This window comes from Gopherus evgoodei, chromosome 22 (genome assembly GCF_007399415.2).
Source record: "Gopherus evgoodei ecotype Sinaloan lineage chromosome 22, rGopEvg1_v1.p, whole genome shotgun sequence".
Taxonomy (NCBI): domain Eukaryota; kingdom Metazoa; phylum Chordata; order Testudines; family Testudinidae; genus Gopherus; species Gopherus evgoodei.
The window spans coordinates 2,157,935-2,178,676 of NC_044343.1; the positions used below are offsets into that span (position 1 = coordinate 2,157,935).

General features: G+C 52.3%; 1 protein-coding gene across 4 annotated transcripts in view; it reads right to left on the reverse strand.

Annotated features, from left to right (window-relative positions):
* The window catches only part of HOMER3 (homer scaffold protein 3), a 33,025-nt gene extending 13,174 nt beyond the window's left edge, over window positions 1-19,851 (reverse strand). The window contains exons 1-6 of one of the 4 annotated variants that reach the window (XM_030540104.1): window positions 19,214-19,851; window positions 6,462-6,578; window positions 5,430-5,588; window positions 4,439-4,595; window positions 3,685-3,816; window positions 2,545-2,652 (exon numbers count right to left, since the gene is read on the reverse strand). In XM_030540104.1, the coding sequence (XP_030395964.1) occupies window positions 2,545-2,652; window positions 3,685-3,816; window positions 4,439-4,595; window positions 5,430-5,588; window positions 6,462-6,475 (570 nt within the window). In that variant the 5' untranslated portion in view covers window positions 6,476-6,578; window positions 19,214-19,851. The remainder of the gene's footprint in view (window positions 1-2,544; window positions 2,653-3,684; window positions 3,817-4,438; window positions 4,596-5,429; window positions 5,589-6,461; window positions 6,579-19,213) is intronic. The other 3 variants (XM_030540101.1, XM_030540102.1, XM_030540103.1) reach the window with 3 other exon arrangements.
* Between the last annotated feature and the right edge of the window lie 891 nt (window positions 19,852-20,742).

The following is a 20,742-nucleotide window of genomic DNA, read 5'->3' on the forward strand; positions in this document are numbered from 1 at the left end:
TGACGTGTGAAGCCCTGCTTATGGACAGACCCAAAAATGGCAGACAGCAAGAGGGTGTCTGAGGGTGTTTGTACAGGCTGGAAGTGGTGTGCAAGATGGGGTGCGTGTGTACAGACCAACAATTGACTGTATGGAAGGGTGTGTGTGTGCAGGACAGCATGTGTGTGTGTGCAGGCTGGCGGTGGCAAGGGGGTGTGCGTCCGTACAAGCAAGCAGCAAGGTGTATGGGATGGTGTGTACAGGCACATAGTGAGAAGTATGGAAATGGCGGGGGGGTGTATGCCCGCAGGTTGGTGGGGTTTGGGAGGGGCAGTGCAAATGTGCGCATATAGACTAGCGACAGGGGTGTGTGTCTACAGACAGGCAGCGGGGTTATTATGGGCTGTGTGTGTAGACGGATCTTTCTCGCTGTACTGCAGCTGCTGCTCCAGACGAGACTACGCCCTGACAAAGGGTGCAAACCCAAAGACTGTGCTGCAAGCAGTCACCCCGGGGGTGAACAAGCGATGCTGCCGGGGGCGGGATATTAATCCCTGACATGGGAGCTGGAGTATCAGTCTGCCATTTCCAGAGCAGCATTAGCTAAGCTGACAGGGCATTGCATCTCAGAGACTGCAGTGCCCAGCATGTTCCCAGGTCCAGGCCTGCCGAGTGCCTCCCAGCACCAGACCCAGACAGAGGACGGCAGCCTGAGTCTCCTCCCACTCCCCACAGCTTTACATTGATGTGGTGCCTCTGAAGTCAATGGAGACGGCTGTGAGAGGGGAATGAGGCCCCGTGTCGTCTCCAGAGGAGGTTTTACTGAGCACGGGAGGCTGAGTGAGCTGTAGGGGCGACATGCGCTCGGCAGCAAGAGATGGGGTTTCAAACCCCAAAGAGTCAGCCACACTCCCCGAAGGAGCAGAGCTGGGGAGAGCCGTGTCTAGCTCCACGGATGGAAGGCCTGGGTGCCCGGATCTCAGGCGATGACACTAAGCACTACAAGGGTGGAGCTGGGAATTAGACATGCAAGGCGTTGCAGAGGAAAGAGCAGCCCACCTTTCTGTGTCTGGGGAGGGGGAGCTAATTCTCCCCACTTGCCTGCTCCATCCAGTCCAGTATCACGCCTCCTCCAGCAGCAGTTTATCTCGGATGGTGCAGAGGAAGGTGACCTTGCCCACAATGTACCTGGCCATTTGACAAAACTTCCCCCACCCAGACACTGGTATCATGGTCTTGAGCACGGCATGAGCACACGGAGGCAGTAGACAAGGCTGTCAGTGAGTTGTGTGCCGTAACAATGGTGGCCCTGACCTGGTGCTCTGAACGAGGCTGGCGGGGAAGGCTGCCCACTGTCTCTGCCTCCTCACTCCCACGTACAGAAGGGGCAGAGAAATGAGAAGGAAGCATAAAGGGCCGATGCCTCATCCCACGCACACCCCTGCCCAACACCCCCCTGCATGCACCCCCCTTCAGATCAGTAGCCAATATGGTCAGGCTGCCTCAGTCCAGTTTTAGTGTTGCTGAGTCGAATAGGCAGCAGGGAAGGAGAGATGCTGACACCTTCTCCTGAGCTGCATTTACACTGAGCAGGTCTGAACTAGCAGCTGCTTTAAGCTCTGTGCTGTGAGCCTGCACCGAGGTGCTGGAAGTCTTCTGTCCCCCGTACACGCAGGCACATTCTACCTGGTGCGCACGGCATGCCCCATGACTGACAGATCCCAGACTAGCTCCTGGAGCTCTCACACGATTACCTATCGCTTCTGTGGGCACTGGCTCTGCTGCCCCCACTCTGCTCTCTATTCTCTTCCCCGTTTCCCATCCCTTAGGGAGAGACAATGGGAGTCAAGTTGGATAGATGTCTTCCTTTGCTCCACCATGTATGGCATTTCCAGTCTCCGCAGAGCCGCCTCCTCCTCCTCTTTTTCCTGCAGGCCAAGGTGCTGTTCGCACTGCCTCCTCCTCCTCTGCTGCCGCTCCATCTGTACTCAGCCCAGAGAACGCAGTGTCCTCATCCCCCAGCTCCCCTCCTGTTGCCAGGAGATCAGGGAAATGCAGAGCCACCTCTGGGATGCACCCGCAGGGTGCACAGCTCCTAAAGAGCTGCTGTGGGGAGAAAAGGGGTAGAATGCACCATGGCCTGTCCTCTCTCCTTGGTCTGGCAGGCGCTAGAGGCTGGTTTAGGGAGACAAGTCACGCTTTCAACATGCCACCAGGGATACCTGGGATGCAGCCTGGTCTCCAGGGAAGAGAGAAGTGGAGGGGCTGGCTACAGACTACCCCACTCCATCAGCACTACCTTAATGAAACGTTCCCAGTGGAGCCCTGGCACAGGCCATTCTTCGCAGACATGGGAGGCCTTTTGTAGATGCACGTGAGTGACACGGATTGGAATTGCTAAGGCTAGTTGTCTCAGTGCCTGGTGCCTCCCATGGGGATTTGCATTCAGGGCCCTTCCTGCTGGCGGCTGGTGCTCTGGGGAAAGTGATGGGCTCTGCCCTGTTGCCAGAGGAATGGGATGGTGACCATTTTCCCTAGCAACCCCACCTCAGCAGCCAAAGTTACCTGGTGAGATGTGATGTTCAGGGCTGGATTGGTCAGCTCCGTTTTATCCTGCGATTTTTCTCTTGCCAAACGGGCTGCTTCTTTCACCTCCTGGAACTTCTCTGCAAACTAGGGGAAGTGGTGAGGGCGGAGATGGGGAGAGGGTCACTCTACAGTCTTACAGAAATGTCCGACAAGCGAGAACTGCTGCTAGGGTTTACTTCCCTCCTCCCGTCGCTATTTCTCCCTCTCTCTGCCTCTTTCCAGGGATCTGGCATGTCATTTGCTTCCGCCCCAAGCTAGCAGTAATGTCCAGAGAATGGCCCCACCCCATCCCAAACCAGGACCAAGAGTCCGTGCTGGCTTTTCCACTGAGCTCAGTGTCTGCTGGGACGGGGCGTGGGGAGTCGAGTCCTTGCTGGGGGGGTGCCCATGCTGTACAGAGGTGTTCAATAACGCTGTCAGAAGTGGCTAAGTGCAATCCGTACACATTCCCGAGCTTGCTTTGATCCAGCCAGCACCAATAACAACAAGCTGCAGCGGGATGGCCAATGCAGGGGCGCTGGAACCATGTGTATAGTGGGGGTGCTGAGAGCCCTGGCCCCAAACTGTAAGCCCTGTACAGAATGGAAATCACTTCAAGCCAGGAGGTGCTGCAGCACCCCCCTGCCTAGTTCCAGCCCCTATGGGCAAGCTGCGTGAGTACAGACCGGGGCTTGAGAAGGGCAGTACAGGAGTCACTGCTATTGTCCCTTGAGTTGGACAGACCAAAGCCAGCTCAGGTGTGCCGACACATGCTGCAGTGTAGACAGACCCTTACGTACTCAGGCAGGTCCTCAAGGGTACTGAAATCGTGAAAGTTAGGAGCCTGAGGACCTGGGTCCTAGCAGCCTACATCACTTTTTAAAATGTCAATTCAGGCGCTTGTGAAAATGTGACCCTGATGTTCATTCTGTCCCCCACATATCTTAGGGCTTCCCGGCCCCACACCGCACCAGATCAGACTGTATCTGATTCTGCCCCCAGACCCTTCCTCCTCAGAGCATGGACACCTGAGCTGATACTTCCTTTGGTATGCCTGGTGGATTAGATTATGTAGCGATTCCCGCTCCCACCCATTGCTTGGGTGGGTCAGCCTGCCATCAGCCCCTGCAACATTACCTGAGAGAGGTGCTGCTCGGAAGCAAAGCCCAGCCCGTATACTGTGTTGGCTCGGCTGTCCGCCCATTGTCCAAACTTCTGGGAAGTTTTTGTGAAGGTCATGTTGGGGGTGATGGTGCTGTTGATGATGGCCTGTGGGGGAAAGGAACAGGGACCCTCAGTCAAAGCGGAATTGCTGTAGTCTGCAAGATGGACTGTGCTCTCCACAGCGTGGGATGATTCAGGGAATTCCCTCACATTTGTCATTCACCAATCATGGTGCTACACAGGAGCCTTTTACCTCTAGGACACCAGCCCAAGTTACCAGTGAGCAAAAGTCATTCCAGTCGGACAGGCCATGTGACAAGAATGGGTCCTGTGTCTAGGGCCTACCACAAAACCCACCCCCACAACTGGCATCAGCAGAGAGGCCAAGGGTCAGAAGGACCAGAGGAGCCCTCAGAGGCCACGAGGCCACAGCACAAAGCCAGGCTCGCCGGTGGGAGGAAGTGGCTTCCTGTGCTGGGCATGCTTTGTGCATAGGGTTATCACTCGCAGCGCTGTCTTTCCACCAGCACTAAATTCACCTTGGATATTAAATACGTTAGTGTGAAGACACTGGCTGTAACACTTTCCATGCCTGGTTGTGGAGATGCCCGAGCACTCCATTCCGAGGGCTGCCCAGCGTGGTGTCTGAGGGAAGTAGGAAGCACTCAGTGATCACCGCCAGAGAGACGCTTGCTGGCAAGCTGCCTGATCTGCGTGTGGCCCTCACCTTGGTGCCGCCCACGCTGATGATCCGGTACACATTGCGCGTGGCATCGTAGAAGTAGGAGACGGTCAGGGCATGTTTGCTGGCAGGGATCCAGTTCCGCTTCGTGGCCGGGTCGATCTGAAAAACGTGGGCCCGAGTGCTGAAGATCGGCTGCTCCCTGGAACAGAACAAACAGAACTGTCAAGGCAGCGGGGGGGGGTGCTGAGTGCAGTCTGGGAAGTGAGCTGGCTTCCTGGCATCTGCATTGCATGCTGCAGAGCACATGGCATTTCTGCTAGTTTTCTTCCTCTCCAGGGACACGAGGTGCTGAGCACCCCCAGCTCCCGCTGAGCCAGCACCTCTGGGGAGCACATCCTGAACAAGCACCCTCCAGCCCAGTGTGGCTCAGCCGAAGGAGAGGCGGTTCTTCACCCTCTGACTTGGAAGGGCTCTAGCATCCCCCACTCACCACTGTCACCCCTTATTCCTAGGGGCTCCCACTCCAGGCTTCTTCGTCTCTGGGATTCTTTGTGCTTCTCCAGAGGAAGAGGGCCTGAGACCCAGACATTCCCTGATGCTCTTAGCTCGGACTCATGAACCTCTGGGGACCACCAGCTGATGCCAGTGAGAAGAAAACTAAAGGCCCTGTAGCCCTTTTTGCCATCTCCTTCACCCCTTCCTTCAGCCACGGCAGCCAGCAGCACAATGGTAGCAGATTTCTCTGTACCCTGCAGAGCTCCCCCAGCTAAGTTTACTAGGGCTCTGCCCTGCCAACTCCCAGCCTCTCCCCATCCTCCAGCTAGTCACAAGATCAGTCACGTCAGCAATAACCCAGGGCAGGCCTCAGGGTCTGTGTGTCACACATGCATGCATAGGACACCAGGCTCTCACACGCTGGGGCCCCTGCAGCATGGTCTGCCGGGGGGAGTTATGCTAAGCTGGGGTGGGCACATGATTTGAACGTAGTGCACCTCGCATCACAGCAGCTAGTTTGGGGTGAGTCTGACCATACCGGCCCTGCCGCTGCACTAACTCTCCTTCCTGCAGGGTCTGAGACTTGGCGCTCCTGACAAGACTGTGGGATGGAGACGGGGTTGGAGATTTGAGCACAGAAAGTGCCTCCCCTTCAACATGTCTCTTCCTCCCAAGGCTCATGCACGGGCCATGCACCCTGCAGCAAAGGTCACATCATGGGATTAAAGGCAGGTCACGTAAGAATGAATGAAACACTTCACCACAGCCAGAGCATGGAATCAGCTGCTGCAAGAGGCTGGCAAGCCACAAGCCAGGGCTGGATTTTATGACTAGTAATATACAAGCTAAACTCAGATCTCAGGCTTCAGGACATGACTTGAGCATGGCAGGAGGACATTTGTCTCCGTCAGGCAGTAGCCCAGGTGCATTAGGGCTTGAGGTCTTTTTTGGCATTCCTTTCGGACCTCAGGCACTGGCCATTGAAGGCAGGAGCCTGAGCGGGTGAACTTGAATTCAAGCTGATACATCCTACACGCCAAGGCATGAAAACAGCCGGTGCGGCCCAGATACAACCCCTGTAATCCACAAACGTACTTTCCTGCCCCCAGCTGAAGACCTCACTGTTGCAGTGAGCCAGCCTGCCCTTCCAGCCAGAAAGGGCTAAGCCCACCACTGTCGCTGAGGCTTCAGAGTGGGGTACACTGCTACCACTACTCCCCAATTGAAGCTCTTCTCCTCTTGCCCAACCCTGGACTCAGATCCCTTGCACAGCAGCACATCACGCTGAGCCTGGGATCCCAGCCTGCTCCTTCCAAAGGGAGCTTTGGGATTTCCCTCTGGTCAGTTCGCCCAGCCCTCCCCTGATGTATTTTCCTAATGAGCCTCGAAGTCCCTGGTCTCCTCTAACACATGGTGCATTTTATACACAGCTCATGTGCGGGGGTGGGGGACCGAAGTCCTGCCTTACCACTTTGAGGCACAATTTCCAGCGGGTGGGAAACTAACAGTCCTATCCATTGATCCTAGACCCCAGGGCAAGGGGCAGCCAGAAATAAAGGGAGCTTGTTACCTAGTTGTTGACATTGGTTAGTAACGGCTGGACAGACTATTAGGTAGTGAAGTTAGTTTGCATCAGTCTTCCAGCAGCTTCCTAGATCTTGGTTTGGCCTCCTCAGTGATTCATTTCCTGGCAATGGCAAAGTCAGTCATTATTGGTCACCCGGCACAGAGAGGGCCTAGTCAGGCAGCATTTAGGAGGCTCACTTGGTCACAGTCTCTCCGAGTCTGTAATTTGTAATGAGTTCTCGTCACTGGGCATACAGTCCGGCTCGCAATGGAAGCCACAGAACTCAGAGTAACTGCCCCTGTGCCGACAGCAGGAGCACAGGGGCTGCTCTGGCTAGAGTCGCTCTGCTATTTTTATGTAGCAAAGTGCTCTGGCTAGAGTTGCTTCCCCGTTGATTTTGGTTTCACAACCTCTGGCAATAAGTGCCGGGGACAAACTGGAGTGAAAAGGTTGGATTGGTTCCACTGGTGTGTCAGTAATGTCGCTGGCTCTGAAATGGGGTTTGGTCACTTTTTTTTGGCCACAAGATACCCTTCCCCTCCTCACACCCTCAGGCCATGTCTACATCTAAAATTTTGCAGCGCTGGTTGTTACAGCTGTATTAGTACAGCTGTATAGGGCCAGCGCTGCAGAGTGGCCACACTTACAGCAACCAGCGCTGCAAGTGGTGTTAGATGTGGCCACACTGCAGCGCTGTTGGGCGGCTTCAATGGGGGTTTGGGGAACGAGAGAGCAAACCGGGAAAGGAGACCAGCTTCGCCGCGGTTTGCTCTCGCGTTCCTGGAACCACCCAGCAAACCTCAGGGAAGGAGACCTGCTTGCTCGGGGGTTCGGGGAACGAGAGGGCAAACCGGGAAAGGAGACCAGCTTCGCCGCGGTTTGCTCTCGCGTTCCCCGAACCACCCTGCAAACCACAGGGAAGGAGACCTGCTTGCTCGGGGGTTCGGGGAACGAGAGAGCAAACCGGGAAAGGAGACCAGCTTCGCCGCGGTTTGCTCTCGCGTTCCCCGAACCACCCTGCAAACCGCAGGGAAGGAGACCTGCTTGCTCGGGGTTCGGGGAACGAGAGAGCAAACCGGGAAAGGAGACCAGCTTCGCCGCGGTTTGCTCTCGCGTTCCCCGAACCACCCTGCAAACCTCAGGGAAGGAGACCTGCTTGCTCGGGGGTTCGGGGAACGAGAGAGCAAACCGGGAAAGGAGACCAGCTTCGCCGCGGTTTGCTCTCGCGTTCCTGGAACCACCCAGCAAACCTCAGGGAAGGAGACCTGCTTGCTCGGGGTTCGGGGAACGCGAGAGCAAACCGGGAAAGGAGACCAGCTTGATTACCAGAGGCTTCCTAAGGTATGCTGGGATACCTGCTTATTCCACGGAGGTCAAGAAAAGCGCTGGTAAGTGTCTATACTTGATTACCAGCGCTGGATCACCAGCGCTGGATCCTCTACACCCAAGACAAAACGGGAGTACGGCCAGTGCTGCAAACAGGGAGTTGCAGCGCTGGTGGTGCCCTGCAGATGTGTACACCTCCTAAGTTGCAGCACTGTAACTCCCTCACCAGCGCTGCAACTTTCTGATGTAGACAAGCCCTCAGTGAGGCTGCGATCCAAATGGAAACCCTCCCACTGACTTCAGTGGGTTTTAGATAAAACCCAGATCCACACCAGATGTCCCTGCACAATGACTGCCTCCCCAGAGAGAGAACGCTGCAGTAGCTGGGTGGCCGTGAGCTAGAATTGACTACATGTGCCTCTGCCAGTGTGCAACTGACATCATGGCCCGCTTCAGAGCAGAGCTCAAGTCAGCAGGCCCCAAGGCTGTGAGGAACCTTAGTCATCGCTTTCTGCAGCTTTTCAGATTGGATGGAACACGGGAGATGTTTATTGTTGCTAATTTTTGTCAATTAGAAACAGGAACAAACCACCCCCTGGTGCCTGCGGGGTTATCGTCTGCAGCACTTGGTGTGCCACAGAAAGCACAGACAGCAAAGGAGCCAGCCCGTGAACCACCACCCTGGGGGGAACCCCTCTACAGGGCAGAGGGGAGGCCAGTTCCCTGGGGTGTTCAGTCCTCAGGCTCCCTGCTGAGGCTGCCCTAGAGGTGCGGGTCGATTACTGCTGGCTTTTACTGACTGAAAACTACCAAAAATCTTTGTATTGATTGCTCCAAGATGGGCAAGACTCAAGGGACAATAAGATTGGCTGCTGATGGTGTAATTGTGAAACAATAGCCGCACAGGCCAGCACTACTTTGCCTCCTGCAGATCCCAAGGAAAGGGGAAGAAAATGGCAGGGGAATGCCGCGTAGGTAACAGAATAGACCAGTTCCAGTGCACTGGTCATTTCACACCTTTTCTTTGAACTGGCTTCCCCAGGCAGTACACTGCTCCAGTCCTGCATGCTCTGCACTGGAATAGGCACTGCGCAGGTGCCATGATGGGGAGGGGCAGTCTGGGACTTCCTGCTCATGGCTGTTGTCTGAGCTCCACTGATGTGCCAGCTCATGCCCTAAGGTCTTTCCTGGAAGCTAGAGCTCCCAGACTTCGTACTAACAAGGAAAGCTGTCTGTCCCTCCAGGCCCAAGCCTCACTGACCCCCAAACCGGCTGAGCACCAATGACCTCTGATGCTCCCCGTTTGAACAGGTGACAAGTTGGCTGCTCCTGCAGCATTGCAGGGGCTGCACCTCGACGCACATTCACCTGCATCAAGGCAGTTTCTGAGGAAGCAGAACATGAAGAATCCAGGAAGCTGTCTTACCACCTGGCTCCTCTCACTGAAGCTGGGAGCAGAAGCCTTACACTTGCATGTCCATTTGGAATGTGGTGGCTAGAGCACAGGGCTGTATGCCAGGACTCCTCAGTTCTATTCCTGACTGTGTGGCTGTGCGTCCAGTCCCTACCCCTTTGTGTGCCTCAGTTTCCCCATTTGCAAAATGGGGTTAAAAACACTGTCCTATCTCCTGGGGAGGCTCCAGTCACTCATGCACCTTCAGGCCATCAGCTGGAAAGCGCTAACGAAGGGAAAACGGTTGCGTGCGTTGCATTCTGGGATACCGGGGACACTTCGCCATCCTTCTCCTCCTGCTAGAAAACAAAACTAACTTGCCCACTGCACAACAGTGGTAATATTTGGAATCGTCTCCCTCTCCAGCACTCAGACTTTCCTCCACCCCTGTTAATAGTAGCCTGCTTCCTGGAATGGGGGAGCCAGTTTAATGGGCCAGGATGCTGCTTCCTACCCCTAAGTACCCAAGCAACGAATAAGCCAAGATGCCTCTCTGGCACATGGACAGTGCTCTAGGAAGTGGCTGCTTGGACTTTGATTTCAAAGCTCACACAGTTGCCTCCAGCTCTTCTAGTTCTCTATAGTTCATGCTCCAGGACAGTGCAGAGCCCAAGGCCAGGGCGAGCTTCGTGCTCAGTTTGGGAGAATTACAGAAATGCTTTGGTTAGTACGTCTCTCTCATCAGCAGCACTTCCCGTGCTGCAGGCCCCTCTCCTGATGCTGGAGCTGTTGGGGGAGGGGGCTTCTCTTCACCCCAGCAAATAAGCGGGTAGAGAAATTAATTGTGGAGGACTCCGGCTGGCGGATGAGACCAGCCTCTCGGGTTTTGCTTTTTTGTTCAACAAGACCAAAGCAAGAGCTGAGAAACAAAAGCCTTCCCAGGGTCTGAGCGACAGAACGAAGCAGGGAGAAACAAATGACAGAAAGAAAGAGAGGAAGGAAACAGACTCAGCAGGAAACTGAAAGGGAGAGAAGACAAAAGAGGAATAGGAACCGAAAACATGCCAATGAGAGATACCAGCTCTGGGGAGGTCTTGGTGAAACAGCCAGTGACCTCCCAGGACCTGAGGGCGAACCCTCCACAGTTCACACAACAGTGACTTAGGAAGGGTTAAGTGGAGACCATGTGTCATTTTTTCTGCAACTAAGTACCACCACGCTGCCTGGCACAAGTCAGCACAGCTGACAGTGTCTGCTCAGGAGAAGACCAGACAGGAATAGCAAGGAGCAGGGAGGCTGAGAGGCACTGGTAGGGCTATGCTTGAGAACCCAGAACTGGAATAGCAGGGGGCTGAAGTTTAGGGCTGCGGGGCAGGACTGCACAGCACCTGTCTGCACTCTGCTCTCCTCTGGCCAATGCCATCGATCTCTCCTTTCCACGAGCACCACAAACCATTTAAAAATAGCCTCCAAAGTGCCTAGGATTGGAATAGTCAGGTTGCCTGTTGCCCCACCCCCATTTTACATGGCTATATCTGGTTGTCACACACATCAGTAAATGCTGACAGTCCCTTTCAGCGTGGCAGTGGAAAAGACTTGTGTAAATAAAGTCACACACACACCCCTCCGCTCCCCCAGGGCTGACCCCTTGCTGATCGTTAAGAGAGAAGCAAAGTTAAAGGACAAAGAACTGGCTCAGACTGAGACTGATCAGTGAGTGCCTGAAGATGGCAACTGGAAAGGATCCAGCCGCTTTGTGCTGGTTTTGGCGCCAGCCTGAGGGGGAAGGAGAGAGCTTACTTGTTAAATGTCCCACTGTTAGTTTAAGATGCGCTGCTGTCTGATGAATGTGTTCTACCGTTCTGGCTGCAGGGAATCCAACCATCCACCCTCCTGGGCAGAAAAAGAGGTGGTCTAGCTAATCTAACGATTTCTAGCGTGCCCATCACCATGGAATCAAGGCACCTCACACAAGAATTGCAGAATCACAGTGCTGTCTTAAGGCAGTGTTGTTTTCTCCTCTTGCAATGAGATCTTATCCTGAGGGAGATGCCTCCAGGAGGAAAAATCCACTCACTGAGATTGGCGATTGGGCAAGGAGATATGGACCCATTCACCTCTGAGTCATAAGAACAGCCACACCGGGTCAGACCAAAGGTCCATCTAGTCCTGTATCCTGTCTTCCGACAGTGGCCAATGCCAGGTGCCCCAGAGGGGATGAATGGAACAGGTAATCATCAATTGATCCATTCCCTGTCACTCATTGCCAGAGTCAGTTACTGATTTGAACCTAGGCCTGGCTTGGTCGTCCCACTAAAAGGCAGTTTATATGAAACTATCTGCTGGCCTTATTTCTAGCTAGGTTCTTATATGGCTGCCATCACCTCAGTGTCCGAGTTCATTTCCTGACTGACTGGTGCCCACATCACAAACACCAGAGCAGCTAATCATTGGTGTGTTGCCTTTGCTGGTGGTCTCAACAGAGGAGCTAAGAACTGAATGGGCCCAAGAGACTGAATTCCCTCCAGCCCCTAGAGGTGAGCCCTTCCATGTCAGGACACAGGGTACAGTGCGGGACGCATGCCCAGATGTCTGCCATCCCAGGGACAAGGAGACAACATCGATTTCTTGTATCATAGGGGTAGCTGTGTTAGTCTGGATCTGTAAAAAGCAACAGAGTCCTGTGGCACCTTATAGACTAACAGATGTATTGGAGCATGAGCTTTCGTAGGTGAATATCCACTTCATCAGGCACACCTGATGAAGTGGGTATTCACCTACGAAAGCTCATGCCAATACGTTTGTTAGACTATAAGGTGCCACAGGACTCTGTTGCTTTTTATTGATTTCTAGGACTCCTGATCCAGCACTTTCACCAGTGCTGCATTTACTGAACAAGACAAAACCTGGAAAGGGTTAAAAACCAATGCCCACCCCTCTATCCTCTAATAATCATGGCATGACTGAGCCCTGAGTGAAAGCTGGGTGTCCAGTCCATCCAGGACAACGCCCCCCCCCCCCCGCTCTTTGGCAGCTTATCCTACAGGCCCATTCGGAAGGGGTATCTTTTTAAATAGCCCTGACCCAGTCCATTCAGAGAATGAAACTGAAATACTCCCAAATGCTGGAAAAGGAGAACCCAGTTCCCAGTGAGGGCCCCACAAAGAGAGGCTGCAGCTGCTCCTTCTTAGGAGACAGCAGAGAAGATCAATAGGATGAACTTACTGAGCAGAGGGATCAAATCAAATCCCAGTTAGACCCCATGTGGTTTAAGTAGTGTATGCACACATGAATCCCTATCTCCAGAGGCCCTCCATTTCCTTTCCTCCTCCCTCTACCCGGCCCCTCAGTGCACACTCACAGAGAAATATTTGCCTTGCGCCCCTCCTGAGCCTGCCCCAGGAAAGTCTGCGTGAACGCATCTGTAATACATGCACTGGTACGGATCTACAGAAACACGCATCACAGGTGCAGGCCTGGCAGGCTCCAGCAAGGCAACATTCACACTGTAACCGAGGAGCCTGGCCCAGCCACTCGGGAGCTCAGCTCTGGAGCCTGTTCCTGATTCAGAGCCCATCATTCATCTTCACAGTCCCAAGGGATTGTTTCAGTGAGCGTTCACACACACCTTCACACACCTCCAGCATGCAGCAAGGAACCAAAGGCTGCAGATGCCTTTAATCAGAGCAGCTCACAGTGGTCACTCATTAATCCTCGTTATTAGAGCTACTCAGCTGTTTTACAGGTGTGCAAACTGAGACACAGAGGGGCAGGGACTTGCCCCAGGACATAGGAATCAGTGGCAGAGCTGAGATTAGAATTTACTCCCTTTCTAAGCACTAACAACATTTGCTAGCACCTCCTTCCAAGATGATGATGGTGCAAAATCCTACAAAAGCAGCGTTTTCCCATAGTCAGGAATAAATCAGGTCCAATAAAGCCCGTTCCGTAGCATTTATCTCTGGAGCTGAGTTTTTACAGTGCAGTATCATCTCCAGTGCTTCTCACTGGTCATTCTCTCTGTTCTTTCTCTTTTGACACAATCCCTGTTGCCAAGCAGGGTCTAGGGTGACCAGACAGAAAATGTGAAAAATTGGGACGGGAGTGGGGGATAATAGGAGCCTATATAAGAAAAAGACCCCAAAATCGGAACTGTCTCTATAAAATTGGGACATCTGGTCACCCTAGCAGGGTCCTAGCCCTGCCTGAGGCCTTGGGGAAAGGCTCTTTCTTCAGTCACTGCTCTGCTCTGTCAGGAGTGCAATCCAGTGCAGTGCAGGCAGCAGCAATCTGGGAAATTCCTGCCTGACATTTCCAAGATCTCTCTTCAGCTCCTCCCGCAGCTGTGGATTCCTAACCACAAGGGCATGTGTTAAAATGCAGCCTCCTGCCAAGGCTCATGGGGTGGGACTGGGGTGGAGATAGGGAGGCAGGCTCTTATTGGTTGCTTTAGATCCTCTATTGCATCCAACGGGTTTCCTTGGTGGGTAGGAACAAGAGGAGGGTGCAGAGAGCGGTTCCTCCTGTCTACTACAAAGCTGCCTTTGGCTCAAGCTTTCTTCTTGCTATTTCACTCCCTTCCATCTTTCTCCCTGTCCTTTCCCTGATCGTTGCACACTCCAGGGGAAGTTTTCCTCTTGGAGGTTCTTTCATTCTTTGCCCTCAATCCTGGCCCAGCAATCCTGCCTGCCAGCCTGTGGCATTCACGCTTGGTTCATTGAATCGCTTATCATGTCCTGGTCACTTGCCCAGCCCCCTGCACTGAATGAGCGGAGAGCAGACATTTGTTTTAATCTTTGCTGGTGACGGTCCTTAACATGGCTGCTCCTTCAAGAGAAGCTGGTGCTTAGTGCCCCGTTATAAATTCTGAAGTATGTGCATGGGGAGGGGCGGTTCTGCCCAAGATACGATTGTTAACTATGATTTTTAAGAGGTAGATTTGCTCTGGCAGGTCTCGGAGTGAGATTTCTGCTCTGGGGCACTCCAGCGCAAGCCTGTGGGATTTAGAATGAGGCATTTTACCACCACCAGGGCAGCAGTTGGAAACTGCCAGTGCGAAATTAGGCTGGTGGGGCTCCGCCCAGTTCCCATGAAAAGGGGGGTCCCCATATGCATCCAGTAATGGGCCCCCTCATGGGCCCGTAGCAGCAGAGATGGGGGGATGGGCCAGGGAGAATGAGATGCACATCTTGCTGTGGCATGCCAGGGCATGGCTGAGCCATGCCCATAAATGTGATGGTGCATGCAGGAAGCTTGCCCCCATAGCTGAAGCAAGGCCTGTTTGAGGAATCCACGCTGTAGGGCTCCTGAATTACCTGCCAGGGCAGGGCAGCTTCTCCTTTCTTAGATGCTGATAGTGTAACATTTAGCCCAGACCTGGGCAGCACATGGGCCTCATGCCAGCCAAAGCACATGACACCTTGCGGCAGGCCCAAAAGGATCAGATCAGCAGAATTATCTGCCCAGATAAACCATACTTGCGCAGCAGCCCCCGGGCCGGGGGACAGGGAAGGACTCTGGGTTTGTGGCTCCAGCTGCCGATTTCTAGAGCATGTTCCACCTGGGCTGCAGGGTATTATCATAGCACAGAGTAGGATCACTGCAAGAAACTTGTCTTTACATCATGCCCTGCAGGTTGCCAGACCTGGGCTCTGCTGGCTGCCAAAGCGAGCAAGCCCAAAGGCAAAGGCCCTCAGGAGAGAAAGCCATGGAGTGATTAAACTCAGGTTCAGAGAGCACCAAAGCTTTCCCAGCTGTTGTGGTAAGGTACGAGAGAGACAGGGCTCCCAAGCTGGGCCTTGGCTTAGACCTTTGCAGAGATGTGTTCATGCCAGCCTGCAGAAGGTGTAGGTTTGTTCTGCACTTACTGGAGCATCCAGGTGGACATCAGAAGTAGCACTAAGGGGGAGGAGACTTGTGGGTTTAGATGCCCAATTTCCTCCCCCTTTGGATGGGCTCTGTTCTACGAGATTCCATTTTAAAGTCATCTCCATTAATTACTCACATTCTCATTTCATATCCTAACCGTCCTTTCCCTCCTCCAGCCCTGGCTGTGTTTTCTGGGTGAAGCAACTCATAGGGGAGCAGAGGCAGCCAGGGAAGAGAACCGTCACCTAGCTCCGTTCTGGAGTTCAGCCTACTGTCCTGCTGAGTCAGCTAAGAGATTGTGCTGGATGCAGCAGGGACAGGGCCCTCATCCAGGGCTTAGTTTGTAATGAAAGAGGCGCTGGGGCTCAAGCTATTTTTTTATTTTCATAACTGATGCAGCAAGCCCAGAGGTGCCAGGGCCACGAACTGCCAGGCCCAGAGGTGCCGGGGCCACGAACTGCCAAGCCCAGAGGTGCCGGGGCCACGAACTGCCGAGCCCAGAGGTGCCAGGGCCACGAACTGCCGAGCCCAGAGGTGCCGGGGCCACGAACTGCCGAGCCCAGAGGTGCCGGGGCCACGAACTGCCAAGCCCAGAGGTGCCGGGCCGGCAAGCCCTGCTGGTGCAAATTAAGCACTGCTCTCCCCTCTATCAGCTCTCAGAACCAGAGGTTTCAATGAGGGGAAATATTCATAGACTCTAAAGACAGAAGGGACCATCATGATCATCCAGTCTGACCTCCTGCACTTTGCAGGCCACAGACAGCAGGACTGTTCCATATGAAGTTTTCTCCTGGGGGAGGATGGGATTCTGGTGTGTGTCAGACAGACCAAGCCCTGGATCTCAGAACTGCAATGTGGGGCAAGTGGACTGATTCCTTCTTTCCTTCTCTCCCTCCCCGAATATGCCCGTTTCAGGGCCTTGACTTTTCTCCCCGATGTAGTCTGAAACCCCGCTGACTTTACTGAGACATTGCTTGGGGCGAAGCAGGGGAGAGCCTACAGGATCCCCCACACCTTTCCCCCATTCCATTCCTCCCATCCTTCTAGACAGGAAAAGCTGAATGTGGCTCCCCTCCAGAGCCCGTCAAAGCTACTCCTAGGTTAGCCGGGGGCAGGGCCAGCTTTAGGAAGTGCAGGGCCCAATTCAAACAGTTTCGTCAGGGCCCCGGCAGGGATGACTAAAAAACAAACAAACAAAACAACCAACCAAAAAACACCCATGTGGGGTTTGTACTCCCCCAGTGGCACTCTGAGTTTTCGGCGGCACTTAGGCCATAGATCCTTCACTCACTCCAGGTCTTTGGGGGCACTGAAGGACCTGTCGCCGAAGTGCCGCCGAAGACCCGGAGCGAGCCAAGTAACCGCTGCCGAAGTCCTGGAGCACTGCCAGGTGAGTAAAAAGTAAAAAGGCACCTCTAGCCAGGGAAGGGATTCTCACTGAGAGCGGGGCCCTCTTAGGCACGGGGCCTGATTCAAGGGAATTGGTGGAATAGGCCTAAAGTTGGCCCTGGCAGGGGGGCGAAAAGGACGTAGACTGATAACAACCCATGGGCTCCCCAGGGCTCAGGCAGCTGCCTCTAAGGGCCTGGCTGCTCTAGCCACTAGATCACACGTCCTTCCTGATGTGGGAATACAATCCAGAAGTCCTGACTTTCAGCCCCTGGCTTTAACCACTAGAGATAGTGCCTCTTCCCTTCAGGCTCTCAAGCCCTCTTAGCTGCAGCTTGCTTCCATTCCACACTGCAAACCACTGCTTTGTGGGAACGCAGTGGTGAGAAGAACTGCGGGCCACTTCCCCATCTGCAGAATTAGCCAAGAAAGCTCAGTACGAAGAATGAAAAGCGGCTCCCTCCCAGCCTGTTTGTAGATAAAAGGCGCCTGAGGAATCCTGGCTGAATATGCTCCAGTGTGATTAGCCTGGGGAACATGCCAAGCATGCAAGTTCAGGCACGGGGAAGGGGACTAGGGACACTTAAAGGCCCAGCACATTGTTAAGCATTACTTCTACCAGAATCCTGTCCCCACTGGGGACGCGTCCTGAGCAGGGATGACCTGCTGCTGTTGGGTGCCCAGTGTACTTGGCCCAGTTACCATGCTGTCCCACACTGCTTCCAAGGTCTCTTGGCTCCTCCTTGGCCACACACAAACCAAGGGGCTTATATGCACAGCAATCCAAATCCTCCATTGGTATGGGTCCTAAGTGCATCTAACTGATATTTACATATTCCAGAAAGCGAGACCCATCATGGCAGCTAGTACCACGTGTAGGTGCTGCTGACATGCTGTCTGCACACAGCTCTGCTGATACACCTCAGCCCCAACCTGCAGCCCGCTTACTGTACCAGTCCTGGGCTTCCCATAGAGTATTGCTAATGCCCCTCCAGTCCCTAACACTCATCTGTGCTCACATCCATTTCTGCTCATGGTCTTCACTGCACAGCAGGAGTCACACACAGGGAAGCCTGCACAGCTCGGTCAGTGCTCCTGAAGCATGACCAACAGCCAAAGCTAGGCCTTTCCTCAGCCTGTCCTGGGCTAGTTTGAAATGTGGACAAATGCCCAGTATGGGCTCAGCTAGGAGGTGACTGAATTCACTTCCCTCGTGACCCAAGTGACATTTACAACTAGCTATTTAAAGCTACAAAGGCAATGCTCTAAAACCTACAGTACACCAGAGATACGTTTGAGTTCAGGAATGAATTATCCATGAAAGCTACACCATGGATATGGCTGGAACAAGGGTTACAAGGAAACCTGACAAGTGTCAATGGGGGGTAAGGACTAACTCCTTGCTTAAAATATAAATCAACTAAAACCAACTGGTGGGAAAACATTTCAAAGGTGACGCTTTCCTAATTTCTTTGGAATCCAGGGGACTAAACCTGCTGCTGGCTATTCAACCTTTCCATGTAATTTATGCACAACACAAAGACCTTTCTGCTCAGAAATTCTCTGCAACTGAAGACAGGAGGTCGGGTGGAAATGTCATCTCCACGTTGACTATAATGTTGCTGTCTTGACACTATCATTAGTGTGAAATCTAAGAACACTGACGCAGTGACCACAATCCCAACGTTTTGCGTGAGAAGTGGGAACCTTCTAATGAAACTGCACAGCCACTGGGTGTAGCTATGACAGTTCCAAGAAGAAGGATTCATCCCATAGTCCTGGAAAATAAGTTGCCAGTCCTAACCTACCCACCCGCTACACGCTTCCTGGCAATTCCAAGGCTGAGGGTTTTGGGGTCACAATATGGATTGCAGAGATGGTACAGGGAAGCAGGGGACAATTTCTGATCTAAGCTGGCCCAGTAAACCCCACTGACTTAAATGGATTTACTCTAGATTCACACTGAGACTCTGAGATCAGAATTCATGTCTGTGTCCCTTCTGCCACCTGAATCTGTTTCACCCCGTTCAGTCTTTTAACCTAGGCTGCCCAAGAGGGAAATCAAAAACTCAGCAAAAGAAACACAAGCCATTAAAATCTTAGTTATTTCTCCTCTAATGTCAAACTCAAAGTCTTGGAGAGATTGAGCAGGCAGGGGCTTTGTCTAGCCCCAGCGTGCTTCTAAGTGGCCCAGAAGTGTTCATTACACAAGCAACTTACTCACAGCAGCATGTCAGATCCTTGAAATGACACAGTTGGGGTTTCTTACCAATGCATAAATCAAATACCAGGCTAAACTCCCATTTATATGCCAATGCCTAGTAGCCACTTAGAGTATATTTAACCCCTTAAAGAATTTAGGGGTTATGACCAGAGATTTTCAGTCAAGCTATTTACCCATTTACAAATGTAAGTAGAGTCCACTTTACTGAACACAACAGAAAACAAAATAAGAAATCTCTAACTTTTGGGAAGGGCTGCAAAGGTAGTAGGTGCTTTACTTCACCCCAAAGGGCCATTCTGAATTTTATATAAGCTATGGATCCCCCGGAACCTTTCACCCACACCTGGTCACATAAAGTAAGTTACAAATCTCTGCAACTCTCTACTTCCTGAACCCCTAAAGGTTAGGGGACTTTTTAATATTTAAACTTGAATTTCTTTACTGCAACTGGAAATCCTGATCCCTTCAACTCTGCTACATTAAAAACACATTAGAGTCTTTCAATTATGAATACAACAAACAACAAGGAAATAATAATCAAACTGTCAATCTCACCCCATCTCCAGGTCAGTGTCAGTTTCTTTCTTCTCTTCCCTTCTTTGGTTGCCTTAAATTGACTCCACGTTTTTATTTATTTTTTCCTTCCTCCTTCTCTCTCTTTCTCCGGATCCGGATGCTCTTTAAATTTCCTCCGGAATTTCACTCTGAAATCCGCTAGTTTTGTTGTTTGTTCAGAAATGACCTATAATCCCAAAGCATGTGTGGGAGGGGCAGGGGGTAAGAGCTCGGGCAACCTTCCCGGGTGGGGGTTCTCCCCACCAAGAGCTGCAGCCCAGGGGATCCTGGAAAGAACTTTGGAGCACACTTTGCTACTGAAATATTGCAGTCTCCTGCAGGCAGTTTCCTCCTTGCTCTGGCTCACGGGATCCCTTTTTCTCTTCAGCATGGGCAGCAGCCACAAGATTATTTGCTCCTTTTGCAAACCCTTTGCAGCAGTGCAGCCTGCTCCCTGTTATTCCAGCGACTGAGATACCCTGGAAGTTCTTTCCACAGCCCAAAAAGTGAAGCTGCCTCCACAGTTTGTTCCTCTTGGTCGCGATTTCTTTGTTCTCTCTCTCATTTTTTTTTATCTGCTTCCTTCCTCTGCCAACTGCCCCATCTCGGTCACATTTCTCTCTTCTCTCTCCTCACTTTATTTCCAATGGGTTCCATCTGGCTCAGAGGCACCATCTGCTGGGCACAGTTGTACTCTGCACCCATTGCAGCATCAAGCTGCTAGATATCAGCCCCTTGCAAAGATGTCCCAACCCCACTTCCCACTTCCTCCATTCCTGGACTTCCTTACGCTGTAAAATCTAATATATAAAGGCTCTGGATCAGTCTAGATTAGGATCAAAGCTGTTTGATCAGCTAGTCCATGTTAAAATACAATCTACCCTTTCTACATTCACATTTTAAAACAAAGGTGGCACCATCATGTTTCGTGATGGACACTTGACAAAATCACCGGATTGAGTGATGAACATTGGCAAGGGGTTATGTCATTCAGTCATTCCATTTTTTGAAAAATTACCACAGATCTCAAAATTTTTACCACGGACACGTTGCTGACCCTTGTTTTAAAACATGTTGGCTAATGTTTAAAACACCAAACTGCATATCTTTTATCTAAATCTAGCCAGAACCTTTCAGAAAGACAGCTTGATCCCTCTACTGCCCTGTTCCATGCACCATCATCTACAGCTGTGCAAAGCGAGTGTGAAACACTGACATTTTAATATGCTTGCATTTTACATCCACTTTGCACAGGTGGAAATAGCTGAACTAGGTTTGAAGCTGTGGAGAATGAGGCCCCTAGAGAAGATGTATGAATAAAAGGAAGGTTGGATGGATAGATAAACACATTCGAATCTAGAGATGGGAACAGACAGGCAAACAGAAGCACTAGGATTTAGGGATGGAAATAGATTATACAATATTAAAGAAAATAGATCTTCATACAGGTAGCTTAGCAGTTGCAGTAAATATACTTATTATGATAATACTCAAGTCCCCAGTCAGACCTGGAGCCCCATTGTGCTGGG